This window comes from Heptranchias perlo, unplaced genomic scaffold, assembly GCF_035084215.1.
Source record: "Heptranchias perlo isolate sHepPer1 unplaced genomic scaffold, sHepPer1.hap1 HAP1_SCAFFOLD_1378, whole genome shotgun sequence".
In the NCBI taxonomy this organism is placed as follows: domain Eukaryota; kingdom Metazoa; phylum Chordata; class Chondrichthyes; order Hexanchiformes; family Hexanchidae; genus Heptranchias; species Heptranchias perlo.
This window is the reverse complement of record NW_027138622.1, coordinates 25,431-40,625: the sequence shown is the minus strand read 5'-3', so window position 1 is coordinate 40,625 and position 15,195 is coordinate 25,431. Positions and strand designations below refer to the sequence as shown.

Sequence of the window (15,195 nt, the reverse complement as noted above, 5' to 3'; positions counted from 1 at the left end):
TGTGGGAACAATCTGCTCATCCCCTACCCCTCCTCAAATTCATCCCCGTTCCACGGAGAATTTATCAGCTTAAACAGAATTCAATGGGAAACGTTAGGGAAATAAGCAAACGAGAAAATCCAGATGAACGAGAGACATTTCAATCTCGAACCCGGTGAATGTTGGAAATTGCTCGGCCTGTAATACCCAATCCGCCAGGAGGACGGCAGCCTCGCTCCACCTGACTGAACCAGTGATGGGGATCGGGGACACGGAGGCGCTATTCGACTGCCTGGAGGAAGCGCAGAGGAGGAACCAACCCACCCCCCTCCCCCGCCGAGGAAACCGAGTGATGAGGAAAGGATAAATGGCCTCCTCCTGTCCCCATGGGACACGGGTTTATTTAGGGCTGAGGTGAGGAAGCTCGTCATAGAGAGAGGAGCAATAGAGACATGGATCGGAGTCTGGGATAGAGAATGAGGGGGGGGAAAAAACGCGGATCCATTAGAAACCATTGGATGGGAGGGGAGGGGGAGGGGAGGGAGAGGGGGAGGGTCAGGAAAGGGGTTGCTGTGGATGGAGATTCAATGGGCCGAATGGTCTCCATCAGTCTGGGCTTGTGTTCCGTGATGGAGGAACAGCGGCATCTACTGGCTGATTGTGGGTATTACAGCATCAGAGCCAAACCCCCCTTAAAGGGCCCTCACCCCCCATGCCCCTCCCTTAAAGGGCCCTCACCCCCACGCCCCCCCCCTTAAAGGGCCTCACCCCCATACTGGAAAACGAAATCTTGGATTTTTTCTTTGCTCATTCTGACAGTAACGACAAATACTTGCAAATAAATTAGATCAGTGTTTGTACAGTCCTCCCGAAAATAAGAGAGAGAGAGAGAGAGAGAGAGAATGATAGAGAGATAAAGGCAGAGAGAACGAGGCAGAGAAAGAGAAAGAGAGAGAATTAGAGACAGAGAGAAAGAGCGAGAAACAAAGAGGGAGAGACAGAACGAAAGACAGAAAGAAAGAGAAAGAAAGAGAGAGAGAGAGAAAGAAAGAGACATTAAGAGAATGAGAGAGAGAGAGAGGAGAGAGAAAGAAAGAGACATGAAGAGAACGAGAGAGAGAGAGAGAGAGAGAGAGAGAAGAAAGAGACATGAAGAGAACGAGAGAGAGAGAGAGACATGAAGAGAACGAGAGAGAGAGAGAGAGAGAGAGAGAAAGAAAGAGACATGAAGAGAACGAGAGAGAGAGAGAGAGAGAGAGAGAAGAAAGAGACATGAAGAGAACGAGAGAGAGAGAGAGACATGAAGAGAACGAGAGAGAGAGAGAGAGAGAGAGAGAAAGAAAGAGACATGAAGAGAACGAGAGAGAGAGAGAGAGAGAGAGAAAGAAAGAGACATGAAGAGAACGAGAGAGAGAGAGAGAGAGAGAGAAAGAAAGAGACATGAAGAGAACGAGAGAGAGAGAGAGAGAGAGAGAAAGAAAGAGACATGAAGAGAACGAGAGAGAGAGAGATTAAGAGAGAGAGAGAGGGGGGATGAGGCTGTTAAAAGATGGCGGAAGAAAAGTCTGAGTCTGAAAAAAAGAACCAGAAAGAGTTCGCTCCACAACTGGAGTTCCGTCTGTTTCCACACAGCGGAGGAATACACAGGGACTGAAAATAGTCCGGATTTGCAATGCGTCCTATGAGGATCCGAGTCTGTGATTGGACGAAGATGAGAATCGTCCTCTCTTCAACATGTGTTTAATCTGCGGAGAGAAAGGAGAAAAGATCAAATTGCATCAGGACCCTAAACCCCTCCCCCCTCACACCGGGCGGTGATCTCCCGCTCCGTGTCTCTCGGTCCCACACCGGGCGGTGATCTCCCGCTCCGTGTCTCCCGGTCCCACACCGGGCGGTGATCTCCCGCTCCGTGTCTCTCAGTCCCACACCGGGCGGTGATCTCCCGCTCCGTGTCTCCCGGTCCCACACCGGGCGGTGATCTCCCGCTCCGTGTCTCCCGGTCCCACACCGGGCGGTGATCTCCCGCTCCGTGTCTCTCGGTCCCACACCGGGCGGTGATCTCCCGCTCCGTGTCTCCCGGTCCCACACCGGGCGGTGATCTCCCGCTCCGTGTCTCCCGGTCCCCACACCGGGCGGTGATCTCCCGCTCCGTGTGTCTCGGTCCCACACCGGGCGGTGATCTCCCGCTCCGTGTCTCCCGGTCCCACACCGGGCGGTGATCTCCCGCTCCGTGTCTCTCGGTCCCACACCGGGTGGTGATCTCCCGCTCCGTGTCTCCCGGTCCCACACCGGGCGGGTGATCTCCCGCTCCGTGTCTCTCGGTCCCACACCGGGCGGTGATCTCCCGCTCCGTGTCTCTCGGTCCCACACCGGGCGGTGATCTCCCGCTCCGTGTCTCCCGGTCCCACACCGGGCGGTGATCTCCCGCTCTGTGTCTCTCGGTCCCACACCGGGCGGTGATCTCCCGCTCCGTGTCTCTCGGTCCCACACCGGGCGGTGATCTCCCGCTCCGTGTCTCCCGGTCCCACACCGGGCGGTGATCTCCCGCTCCGTGTCTCCCGGTCCCACACCGGGCGGTGATCTCCCGCTCCGTGTCTCCCGGTCCCTGACACTATGACCCTTACCTGTTCTCCTTGCCCCCCGACCTGCAGCAGGTGAACTGGTTGTTCGTTCTCCAGGTTCGGATGGTTGGATCTGCTCCGTGAATCAGCAACAGGCGAATGATCTCCTCCTGGTTACCGTCACCATGGAGTCCAGCCGCCATGTGTAACGCAGTGTTCCCATGAGCCTGTGGGAAACACAACACCGTGAATCACAGGCCCCGAAACACGACCTCCGACCCCACATTCTTCCCTCTCTTATAATCTTAGTCTTACAATCGTACAGCACGGAAGGAGGCCATTCGGCCCATTGTGCCTGTGCTGGCTCTTTGAAAGAGCTGCCCTTAGTCCCACTCTCCCCCTCCCCCTCCCCCCCCCGTTCCCCCCTCCCCCTCCCCCTCCCCCCCCGCTCCCCCCCCTCCCCCCTCCCCCTCCCCCCCCTCCCCCGCTCTTTCCCCATCGCCCTGGAAATTTTCCCCCTTCGATTATTTATCGAATTCCAATTTGAAAATTATTATTGAATCTGTTTCCCGCCCTGGTAAACCTTCAATTACCCCCTCATTATCCCCGAGACCCCAACACCCCCCTCACCCCCTCACCCAAACCCCCCTCACCCTCATCCCCCTCACCCAAACCCCCCTCACCCACCCTCACCCACTCCCCTCACCCAAACCCCCCCCTCACCCCAACCCCCCCCTCCCCCTCACCCTCTCCCCCTCACCCTCACCCCCTCACACCAACCCCCCCTCACCCTCACCCCCCTCACCCTCACCCCCCCTCACCCAACCCCCCTCACCCAAACCCCCCTCACCCCACCCCCCTCACCCTCACCCCCCCTCACCCACACCCCCCCTCACCCAAACCCCCCCTCACCCAACCCCCCCACCACCCTCACCCCCCTCACCCCACCCCCCTCACCCAAACCCCCCTCACCCAACCCCCCCTCACCCTCACCCCCCACACCCTCACCCCCCTCTCACCCAAACCCCCCTCACCCTCACCCCCCTCACCCTCACCCCCCTCACCCTCACCCCCCTCACCCTCACCCCCCCTCACCCTCACCCCCCCTCACCCCAAACCCCCCCTCACCCTCACCCCCCTCACCCCCTCAACCCCACCCCCCCACACCCCCCTCACCCAAACCCCCCTCACCCACCCCCTCACCCTCACCCCCTCACCCTCACCCCCCCTCACCCAAACCCCCTCACCCAAACCCCCCCTCACCCAAACCCCCCTCACCCCACCCCCCCCTCCCTCCCCCTCCCCCTCACCTTCATGTTGAGGAACTCGGGGAGCTGGTGATTCTCGAGTTGGATGAAGAATTGAGTGAGGATCAGATTCCCGCCTGAACGGCCTGGTGGAGAACGGATTTGCTGCTCTTCACATCCTGACCAATAAAACACAAGATAGAAAATCAAACCAGGGTTCAACTGGGTCACCTGACCCTCCCGAGCTCGAGGGGTTCGAGCCCCAACACAGGCCGACACTCCCAGTAAAGTACTGAGGGAGCGCCGCACTGTCGGAGGGTCAGTACTGAGGGAGCGCCGCACTGTCGGAGGGTCAGTACTGAGGGAGCGCCGCACTGTCGGAGGGTCAGTACTGAGGGAGCGCCCGCACTGTCCAAGGGTCAGTACTGAGGGGAGCGCCGCACTGTCGGAGGGGCAGTACTGAGGGAGCGCCGCACTGTCGGAGGGTCAGTACTGAGGAGCGCCGCACTGTCGGAGGGGCAGTACTGAGGGAGCGCCGCACTGTCGGAGGGTCAGTACTGAGGGAGCGCCGCACTGTCGGAGGGTCAGTACTGAGGGAGCGCTGCACTGTCGGAGGGTCGGTACTGAGGGAGCGCTGCACTGTCGGAGGGTCAGTACTGAGGGAGCGCTGCACTGTCGGAGGGTCGGTACTGAGGGAGCGCTGCACTGTCGGAGGGGTCAGTACTGAGGGAGCGCCGCACTGTCGGAGGGTCAGTACTGAGGGAGCGCCGCACTGTCGGAGAGTCAGTACTGAGGGAGGTCCGCACTGTCGGAGGTGCCGGCTTTCAGATGAGACATTAAACCGAGGCCCCGTCTGCCCCTCTCAGGTGGATGTAAAAGATCCCACGGCCACTCTTTTGAAGAAGAGCAGGGGGAGTTCTCCCCAGTGTCCTGGGGCCGATATTTATCCCTCAACCAACATCCCATCCCTGCACCGTTACCTGGGTGAAGACTGAAGCTCCCATGTTCATGAGGATGGTGATACATTCCATCTTGTCCTGGGCCTGAGTCTGCAGCTCACGGGATATTCGCCCTGTCGCTCTGAGCTCCTCACTCTGTTTCCTCATTGTGGTGTTGTGCGATATGACAGCACAATGTAGAGGAGTGAGACCTGAGGGACACAGAGTAACACCAGGAGTCATTCGCATTCACTCCTGTCCTCCCTCACTCAGTGATCGGCAGTAAATCCCCCCCACAGGAATCACAGACACAGACCCCCGTCCTGTCACCGTGTGGGAGAATCACAGACACGGACCCCCCGTCCCATCACCGTGTGGGGGAATCACAGACACAGACCCCCCCCGTCCCATCACCGTGTGGGGGAATCACAGACACAGACCCCCCCGTCCCATCACCGTGTGGGGAATCACAGACACAGACCCCGTCCCATCACCGTGTGGGGGAATCACAGACACAGACCCCCCCCGTCCCATCACCGTGTGGGGGAATCACAGACACAGACCCCCGTCCCATCACCGTGTGGGAGAATCACAGACACGGACCCCCCGTCCCATCACCGTGTGGGGAATCACAGACACAGACCCCCCCCGTCCCATCACCGTGTGGGGGAATCACAGACACAGACCCCCGTCCCATCACCGTGTGGGGGAATCACAGACACAGACCCCCGTCCCATCACCGTGTGGGGGAATCACAGACACAGACCCCCGTCCCATCACCGTGTGGGGGAATCACAGACACAGACCCCCGTCCCATCACCGTGCGGGGGAATCACAGACACAGACCCCCGTCCCATCACCGTGTGGGGGAATCACAGACAGAGACCCCCGTCCCATCACCGTGTGGGGGAATCACAGACACAGACCCCCGTCCCATCACCGTGGGGGAATCAGAGACACAGACCCCCGTCCCATCACCGTGTGGGGGAATCACAGACACAGACCCCCGTCCCATCACCGTGTGGGGGAATCACAGACACAGACCCCGTCCCATCACCGTGTGGGGGAATCACAGACACAGACCCCCGTCCCATCACCGTGTGGGGGAATCACAGACACAGACCCCCGTCCCGTCACCGTGTGGGGGAATCACAGACACAGACCCCCGTCCCGTCACCGTGTGGGGGAATCACAGACACAGACCCCGTCCCATCACCGTGGGGGAATCAGAGACACAGACCCCCCCCGTCCCATCACCGTGTGGGGAATCACAGACACAGACCCCCGTCCCATCACCGTGTGGGGGAATCACAGACACAGACCCCCGTCCCATCACCGTGTGGGGGAATCACAGACACAGACCCCCGTCCCATCAACCGTGTGGGGGAATCACAGACACAGACCCCCCGTCCCATCACCGTGTGGGGGAATCACAGACACAGACCCCCGTCCCATCACCGTGTGGGGGAATCACAGACACAGACCCCCCCCCCGTCCCATCACCGTGTGGGGGAATCACAGACACAGACCCCCCGTCCCATCACCGTGTGGGAGAATCACAGACACAGACCCCCCGTCCCATCACCGTGTGGGGGAATCACAGACACAGACCCCCGTCCCATCACCGTGTGGGGGAATCACAGACACAGACCCCCGTCCCGTCACCGTGCGGGGGAATCACAGACACAGACCCCCGTCCCATCACCGTGCGGGGAATCACAGACACAGACCCCCGTCCCATCACCGTGTGGGGAATCACAGACACAGACCCCCGTCCCATCACCGTGCGGGGGAATCACAGACACAGACCCCCCGTCCCATCACCGTGTGGGGGAATCACAGACACAGACCCCCGTCCCATCACCGTGTGGGGGAATCACAGACACAGACCCCCGTCCCATCACCGTGCAGCTGAAAGGAAAGAGGAAGAGAAAATGGGAGAGAAAATGGTGGAGGAGATGGAGGAGGTGGAGGAGATGCTCACCGATGCTCAGTTTGGGTTCCACCAGGACCACAAAAGAGCTGAATTCCAGAGGTGAGGTGAGAGTGACTGCCCTTGACATCAAGGCAGCATTTGACCGAGTGTGGCACCAAGGAGCCCGAGTAAAATTAAAGTCAATGGAATCAGGGGGAAAATTCTCCAGTGGCTGGAGTCATACCGAGCACAAAGGAAGATGGTAGTGGTTGTTGGAGGCCAATCATCTCAGCCCCAGGGCATTGCTGCAGGAGTTCCTCAGGGCAGTGTCCAAGGCCCAACCATCTTCAGCTGCTTCATCAATGACCTTCCCTCCATCATAAGGTCAGAAATGGGGATGTTCGCTGATGATTGCACAGTGTTCAGTTCCATTCGCAACCCCTCAGATAATGAAGCAGTCCGAGCCCGCATGCAGCAAGACCTGGACAACATTCAGGCCTGGGCTGATAAGTGACAAGTAACATTCGCACCAGACAAGTGCCAGGCAATGATCATCTCCAACAAGAGAGAGTCTAACCACCTCCCCTTGACATTCAATGGCATTACCATCGCCGAAACCCCCACCATCAACATCCTGGGGTCACCATTGACCAGAAACTTAACTGGACCAGCCATATAAATACTGTGGCTACAAGAGCAGGTCAGAGGCTGGGTATTCTGCGGCGAGTGACCCACTCTCCTGACTCCCCAAAGCCTTTCCACCATCTACAAGGCACAAGTCAGGAGTGTGATGGAATACTCTCCACTTGCCTGGATGAGTGCAGCTCCAACAACACTCAAGAAGCTCGACACCATCCAGGACAAAGCAGCCCGCTTGATTGGCACCCCATCCACCACCCTAAACATTCACTCCCTTCACCACCGGCGCACCGTGGCTGCAGTGTGTACCATCCACAGGATGCACTGCAGCAACTCGCCAAGGCTTCTTCGACAGCACCTCCCAAACCCGCGACCTCTACCACCTAGAAGGACAAGAGCAGCAGGCACATGGGAACAACACCACCTGCACGTTCCCCTCCAAGTCACACACCATCCCGACTTGGAAATATATCGCCGTTCCTTCATCGTCGCTGGGTCAAAATCCTGGAACTCCCTTCCTAACAGCACTGTGGGAGAACCTTCACCACACGGACTGCAGCGGTTCAAGAAGGCGGCTCACCACCACCTTCTCAAGGGCAATTAGGGATGGGCAATAAATGCCGGCCTCGCCAGCGACGCCCACATCCCGTGAACGAATAAAAAAAAAGATGCAGGAGGTGGAGGAGCTGGAGGAGATGGAGGTGGTGGTGGAGGAGGTGGAACACGAAACAGTGAGGGAGGTTTTAGACGAGCAGTTCTGTCAATTACTGGAGGTCGACTCACATCAGATAATTACAGAAAATTACCTTCAAAGTTCCGGGTTTCAACATTCACTGTGACTCCAGTCAACAGAACCGCCTGTAGAACAAGACAAAGTTAGTACAGCTCCCTCTACACCGTCCCATCAAACAATCCCAGAGTAAAACTCCCTCTACACTGTCTCATCAAACACTCCCAGAGTAAAACTCCCTCTACACTGTCCCATCAAACACTCCCAGAGTAAAACTCCCTCTACACTGTCCCATCAAACACTCCCAGAGTAAAACTCCCTCTACACTGTCCCATCAAACACTCCCAGGGCAGGTACAGGGTTAGATACAGAGTAAAGCTCCCTCTACACTGTCCCATCAAACACTCCCAGGGTCAGGTACAGGGTTAGATACAGAGTAAAGCTCCCTCTACACTGTCCCATCAAACACTCCCAGGGGCAGGTACAGGGTTATATACAGAGTAAAGCTCCCTCTACACTGTCCCATCAAACACTCCCAGGGCAGGTACAGGATTAGATACAGAGTAAAGCTCCCTCTACACTGTCCCATCAAATACTCCCAGGGGCAGGTACAGGGTTAGATACAGAGTAAAGCTCCCTCTACACTGTCCCATCAAACACTCCTGGGGCAGGTACAGGGTTAGATACAGAGTAAAGCTCCCTCCACACTGTCCCATCAAACACTCCCAGGGTCAGGTACAGGGTTAGATACAGAGTAAAGCTCCCTCTACACTGTCCCATCAAACACTCCCAGGGCAGGTACAGGGTTAGATACAGAGTAAAGCTCCCTCTGCACTGTCCCATCAAACACTCCCAGGGCAGGTACAGGGTTAGATACAGAGTAAAGCTCCCTCTACACTGTCCCATCAAACACTCCCAGGGCAGGTACAGGGTTAGATACAGAGTAAAGCTCCCTCTACACTGTCCCATCAAACACTCCCAGGGCAGGGACAGGGTTAGATACAGAGTAAAGCTCCCTCTACACTGTCCCGTCAAACACTCCCAGGGCAGGTACAGGGTTAGATACAGAGTAAAGCTCCCTCTACACTGTCCCATCAAACACTCCCAGGGCAGGTACAGGGTTAGATACAGAGTAAAGCTCCCTCTACACTGTCCCATCAAACACTCCCAGGGCAGGTACAGGGTTAGATACAGAGTAAAGCTCCCTCTACACTGTCCCATCAAACACTCCCAGGGCAGGTACAGGGTTAGCTACAGAGTAAAGCTCCCGATGGTCTACTGATGGTCACCTGTAGGATGCTGGGATATCCGTATGTCGCCGTGAGGTGAAAAGCAGTTTGACCTTTGAAATCCGCGGCCTGAATATCGGCCCCGAGCTGTATCAGGTCGCACACAACCGCCGACTGATTGGCTGTTACGGCAACCAGGAGAGGAGTCTGGGAAAGATGGGCACATGTCAAATACAAGCATAGAACATGATCCGAGTACACGACCGACCCAGCCCATCCCTGTACACTCCCCCCATAGACCCAGCCCATCCCTGTACACTCTCCCCATAGACCCAGCCCATCCCTGTACACTCCCCCCATAGACCCAACCCATCCCTGTACACTCTCGCCATAGACCCAGCCCATCCCTGTACACTCCCCCCATAGACCCAGCCCATCCCTGTACACTCTCCCCATCGACCCAGCCCATCCCTGTACACTCTCCCCATAGACCCAGCCCATCGCTGTACACTCTCCCCATAGACCCAACCCATCCCTGTACACTCTCCCCATAGACCCAGTCCATCCCTGTACACTCTCCCCATAGACCCAGCCCATCCCTGTACACTCTCCCCATAGACCCAGTCCATCCCTGTACACTCTCCCCATAGACCCAGCCCATCCCTGTACACTCTCCCCATCGACCCAGCCCATCCCTGTACACTCTCCCCATAGACCCAGCCCATCCCTGTACACTCTCCCCACAGACCCAGTCCATCCCTGTACACTCTCCCCATAGACCCAGCCCATCGCTGTACACTCTCCCCATAGACCCAGCCCATCCCTGTACACTCTCCCCACAGACCCAGTCCATCCCTGTACACTCTCCCCATAGACCCAGTCCATCCCTGTACACTCTCCCCATAGACCCAACCCATCCCTGTACACTCTCCCCATAGACCCAGTCCATCCCTGTACACTCTCCCCATAGACCCAGCCCATCCCTGTACACTCTCCCCATAGACCCAGCCCATCCCTGTACACTCCCCCCATAGACCCAGCCCATCCCTGTACACTCTCCCCATAGACCCAGTCCATCCCTGTACACTCTCCCCATAGACCCAGCCCATCCCTGTACACTCCCCCCATAGACCCAGCCCATCCCTGTACACTCTCCCCATAGACCCAGCCCATCCCTGTACACTCTCCCCATAGACCCAGCCCATCCCTGTACACTCTCCCCATAGACCCAGCCCATCCCTGTACACTCTCCCCATAGACCCAGTCCATCCCTGTACACTCTCCCCATAGACCCAGCCCATCCCTGTACACTCTCCCCATAGACCCAGCCCATCCCTGTACACTCTCGCCATAGACCCAGCCCATCCCTGTACACTCCCCACATAGACCCAGCCCATCGCTGTACACTCTCCCCATAGACCCAGTCCATCCCTGTACACTCTCCCCATAGACCCAGCCCATCGCTGTACACTCTCCCCATAGACCCAGTCCATCCCTGTACACTCTCCCCATAGACCCAACCCATCCCTGTACACTCTCCCCATAGACCCAGTCCATCCCTGTACACTCTCCCCATAGACCCAACCCATCCCTGTACACTCTCCCCATAGACCCAACCCATCCCTGTACACTCTCCCCATAGACCCAGTCCATCCCTGTACACTCTCCCCATAGACCCAACCCATCCCTGTACACTCTCCCCATAGACCCAGTCCATCCCTGTACACTCTCCCCATAGACCCAGTCCATCCCTGTACACTCTCCCCATAGACCCAACCCATCCCTGTACACTCTCCCCATAGACCCAGTCCATCCCTGTACACTCTCCCCATAGACCCAACCCATCCCTGTACACTCTCCCCATAGACCCAACCCATCCCTGTACACTCTCCCCATAGACCCAGTCCATCCCTGTACACTCTCCCCATAGACCAAACCCATCCCTGTACACTCTCCCCATAGACCCAGTCCATCCCTGTACACTCTCCCCATAGACCCAGTCCATCCCTGTACACTCTCCCCATAGACCCAACCCATCCCTGTACACTCTCCCCATAGACCCAGCCCATCCCTGTACACTCTCCCCATAGACCCAGCCCATCACTGTACACTCTCCCCATAGACCCAACCCATCCCTGTACACTCTCCCCATAGACCCAGCCCATCCCTGTACACTCTCCCCATAGACCCAGTCCATCCCTGTACACTCTCCCCATAGACCCAGTCCATCCCTGTACACTCTCCCCATAGACCCAGTCCATCGCTGTACACTCTCCCCATAGACCCAACCCATCCCTGTACACTCTCCCCATAGACCCAGTCCATCCCTGTACACTCTCCCCATAGACCCAGTCCATCCCTGTACACTCTCCCCATAGACCCAACCCATCCCTGTACACTCTCCCCATAGACCCAACCCATCGCTGTACACTCTCCCCATAGACCCAGCCCATCCCTGTACACTCTCCCCATAGACCCAGCCCATCCCTGTACACTCTCCCCACAGACCCAACCCATCGCTGTACACTCTCCCCATAGACCCAGCCCATCGCTGTACACTCTCCCCATAGACCCAACCCATCGCTGTACACTCTCCCCATAGACCCAGTCCATCCCTGTACACTCTCCCCATAGACCCAGTCCATCCCTGTACACTCTCCCCATGGACCCAGCCCATCCCTGTACACTCTCCCCATAGACCCAGTCCATCCCTGTACACTCTCCCCATAGACCCAGTCCATCCCTGTACACTCTCCCCATAGACCCAGTCCATCCCTGTACACTCTCCCCATAGACCCAACCCATCCCTGTACACTCTCCCCATAGACCCAGCCCATCGCTGTACACTCTCCCCATAGACCCAACCCATCGCTGTACACTCTCCCCATAGACACAGCCCATCGCTGTACACTCTCCCCATAGACCCAGCCCATCGCTGTACACTCTCCCCATAGACCCAACACATCCCTGTACACTCTCCCCATAGACCCAGCCCATCCCTGTACACTCTCCCCATAGACCCAACCCATCGCTGTACACTCTCCCCATAGACCCAACCCATCGCTGTACACTCTCCCCATAGACCCAACCCATCGCTGTACACTCTCCCCATAGACCCAACCCATCGCTGTACACTCTCCCCATAGACCCAGCCCATCGCTGTACACTCTCCCCATAGACCCAACCCATCCCTGTACACTCTCCCCATAGACCCAGCCCATCCCTGTACACTCTCCCCACAGACCCAACCCATCGCTGTACACTCTCCCCATAGACCCAACCCATCCCTGTACACTCTCCCCATGGACCCAGCCCATCCCCGTACACTCTCCCCATTGACCCAACCCATCGCTGTACACTCTCCCCATAGACCCAACCCATCCCTGTACACTCTCCCCATAGACCCAGCCCATCCCTGTACACTCTCCCCATGGACCCAACCCATCCCTGTACACTCTCCCCATAGACCCAGCCCATCCCTGTACACTCTCCCCATTGACCCAGCCCATCGCTGTACACTCTCCCCATAGACCCAGCCCATCCCTGTACACTCTCCCCATAGACCCAACCCATCCCTGTACACTCTCCCCATAGACCCAGCCCATCGCTGTACACACTCCCCATAGACCCAGCCCATCCCTGTACACTCTGCCCATAGACCCAACCCATCCCTGTACACTCTCCCCATAGACCCAGCCCATCGCTGTACACTCTCCCCATAGACCCAACCCATCGCTGTACACTCTCCCCATAGACCCAGTCCATCCCTGTACACTCTCCCCATAGACCCAGCCCATCGCTGTACACTCTCCCCATAGACCCAGTCCATCCCTGTACACTCTCCCCATAGACCCAACCCATCGCTGTACACTCTCCCCATAGACCCAACCCATCCCTGTACACTCTCCCCATAGACCCAGCCCATCCCTGTACACTCTCCCCATAGACCCAGTCCATCCCTGTACACTCTCCCCATAGACCCAGCCCATCCCTGTACACTCTCCCCATAGACCCAGTCCATCCCTGTACACTCTCCCCATAGACCCAACCCATCCCTGTACACTCTCCCCATAGACCCAGCCCATCCCTGTACACTCTCCCCATAGACCCAACCCATCCCTGTACAATCTCCCCATAGACCCAACCCATCCCTGTACACTCTCCCCATAGACCCAGCCCATCCCTGTACACTCTCCCCATAGACCCAGCCCATCCCTCCCCATAGACCCAACCCATCCCTGTACAATCTCCCCATAGACCCAACCCATCCCTGTACACTCTCCCCATAGACCCAGCCCATCCCTGTACACTCTTCCCATAGACCCAGCCCATCCCTCCCCATAGACCCAGCCCATCCCTGTACACTCTCCCCATTAACCCAACCCTGGTTAAATATCCCGCTCAGTGTTTGAAAGCAGGATCCAGTTCCCTCTCTCAGTCCTCCTCTCCTGTAATGGACACGTTCAGTTCCCTGAGTCACTGCCCATCACTTGGAACCTGAACGTCAGACCGAGGCGCATGTCGAAGGCTTGGGGGGGTGGGGATTAGTCTCGGGTGGTAGGCAGAACCAGACGTTAATGTATCATTACACGCCCGTTACATGCCCGTTACACACCTGTTACACGCCCATTACATGCCCGTTACATGCCCATTTTATGCTCCTTCAATGCTCGATCGACTTCAATGGATCTCAGTATTGGGTGGGGTGCGTAATGGGCATGTAACAGACCTGTAACTGGTGTGTAACAGGCCTGTAATGGGCAGTCCATGAGATCCCACCTGATTCTGGCTACTGTGTACAATCAATTTCTACCCATTGGTGCAAAACCTTCCTTTTGCCGCCCATTCCCCTCCCCGTCCCCCTCCCCGTCCCCCTCCCCCGTCCCCCTCCCCCTCCCCCTCCCCGTCCCCCTCCCCCATCCCCCTCCCCATTACCCTCCCCGTCCCCCTCCCCCGTCCCCTCCCCCGTCCCCCGTCCCCCTCCCCTCCCTCTCCTCTCACCCTCCCTCCCCCCTTTCTCCCACCGCTCCCTTCCCATCCGCCCTCCCCACCCTCCCCCTCCTCTCCCTCCCCTCCCCATCCCTCCGCCCACCCCGTATCCTTCCCTCACCCTCCCCTCCGCCCTCCCTTCCCCTCCCTCCCCTCTGCCCAGGGGCCTGTGTCTGGGCCGTGTCTGCCCAGGGGCCTGCGTCTGGGCCCCGTCTGCCCAGGGGCCTGCGTCTCGGCCCCCTCTGCACAGGGGCCTGCGTCTGGGCCCCGTCTGCCCAGGGGCCTGCGTCTGGGACCCGTCTGCCCAGGGGCCTGCGTCTGGGACCCGTCTGCCCAGGGGCCTGCGTCTGGGACCCGTCTGCCCAGGGGCCTGCGTCTGGGCCCCGTCTGCCCAGGGGCCTGCGTCTCGGCCCCCTCTGCACAGGGGCCTGCGTCTGGGCCCCGTCTGCCCAGGGGCCTGCGTCTGGGACCCGTCTGCCCAGGGGCCTGCGTCTGGGACCCGTCTGCCCAGGGGCCTGCGTCTGGGACCCGTCTGCCCAGGGGCCTGCGTCTGGGTCCTGTCTGCCCAGGGGCCTGCGTCTGGGACCCGTCTGCCCAGGGGCCTGCGTCTGGGACCCGTCTGCCCAGGGGCCTGCGTCTGGGTCCTGTCTGCCCAGCGGCCTGTGTCTGGGTCCTGTCTGCCCAGGGGCCTGTGTCTGGGTCCTGTCTGCCCAGGGGCCTGTGTCTGGGTCCTGTCTGCCCAGGGGCCTGTGTCTGGGCCCTGTCTGCCCAGGGCCTGTGTCTGGGCCCTGTCTGCCCAGGGGCCTGTGTCTGGGCCCTGTCTGCCCAGGGGCCTGTGTCTGGGTCCTGTCTGCCCAGGGGCCTGTGTCTGGGCCCTGTCTGCCCAGGGCCTGTGTCTGGGCCCTGTCTGCCCAGGGGCCTGTGTCTGGGCCCTGTCTGCCCAGGGGCCTGTGTCTGGGTCCTGTCTG

The 15,195-nt window shown here is 58.6% G+C and overlaps 1 protein-coding gene across 1 annotated transcript in view; it reads right to left on the bottom strand.

The window, feature by feature from the left end:
- Positions 1–1,658: 1,658 nt before the first annotated feature.
- Positions 1,659–15,195, bottom strand: part of LOC137308699 (NF-kappa-B inhibitor delta-like) — a gene marked incomplete at its 5' end in the record, with an annotated part of 37,296 nt that continues 23,759 nt past the window's right edge. Inside the window, 8 exon segments of the mRNA XM_067977261.1 lie at positions 1,659–1,724; positions 2,604–2,662; positions 2,665–2,767; positions 3,851–3,924; positions 3,927–3,966; positions 4,768–4,937; positions 8,086–8,137; positions 9,299–9,445. Of these exon segments, the coding sequence (XP_067833362.1) occupies positions 1,659–1,724; positions 2,604–2,662; positions 2,665–2,767; positions 3,851–3,924; positions 3,927–3,966; positions 4,768–4,937; positions 8,086–8,137; positions 9,299–9,445 (711 nt within the window).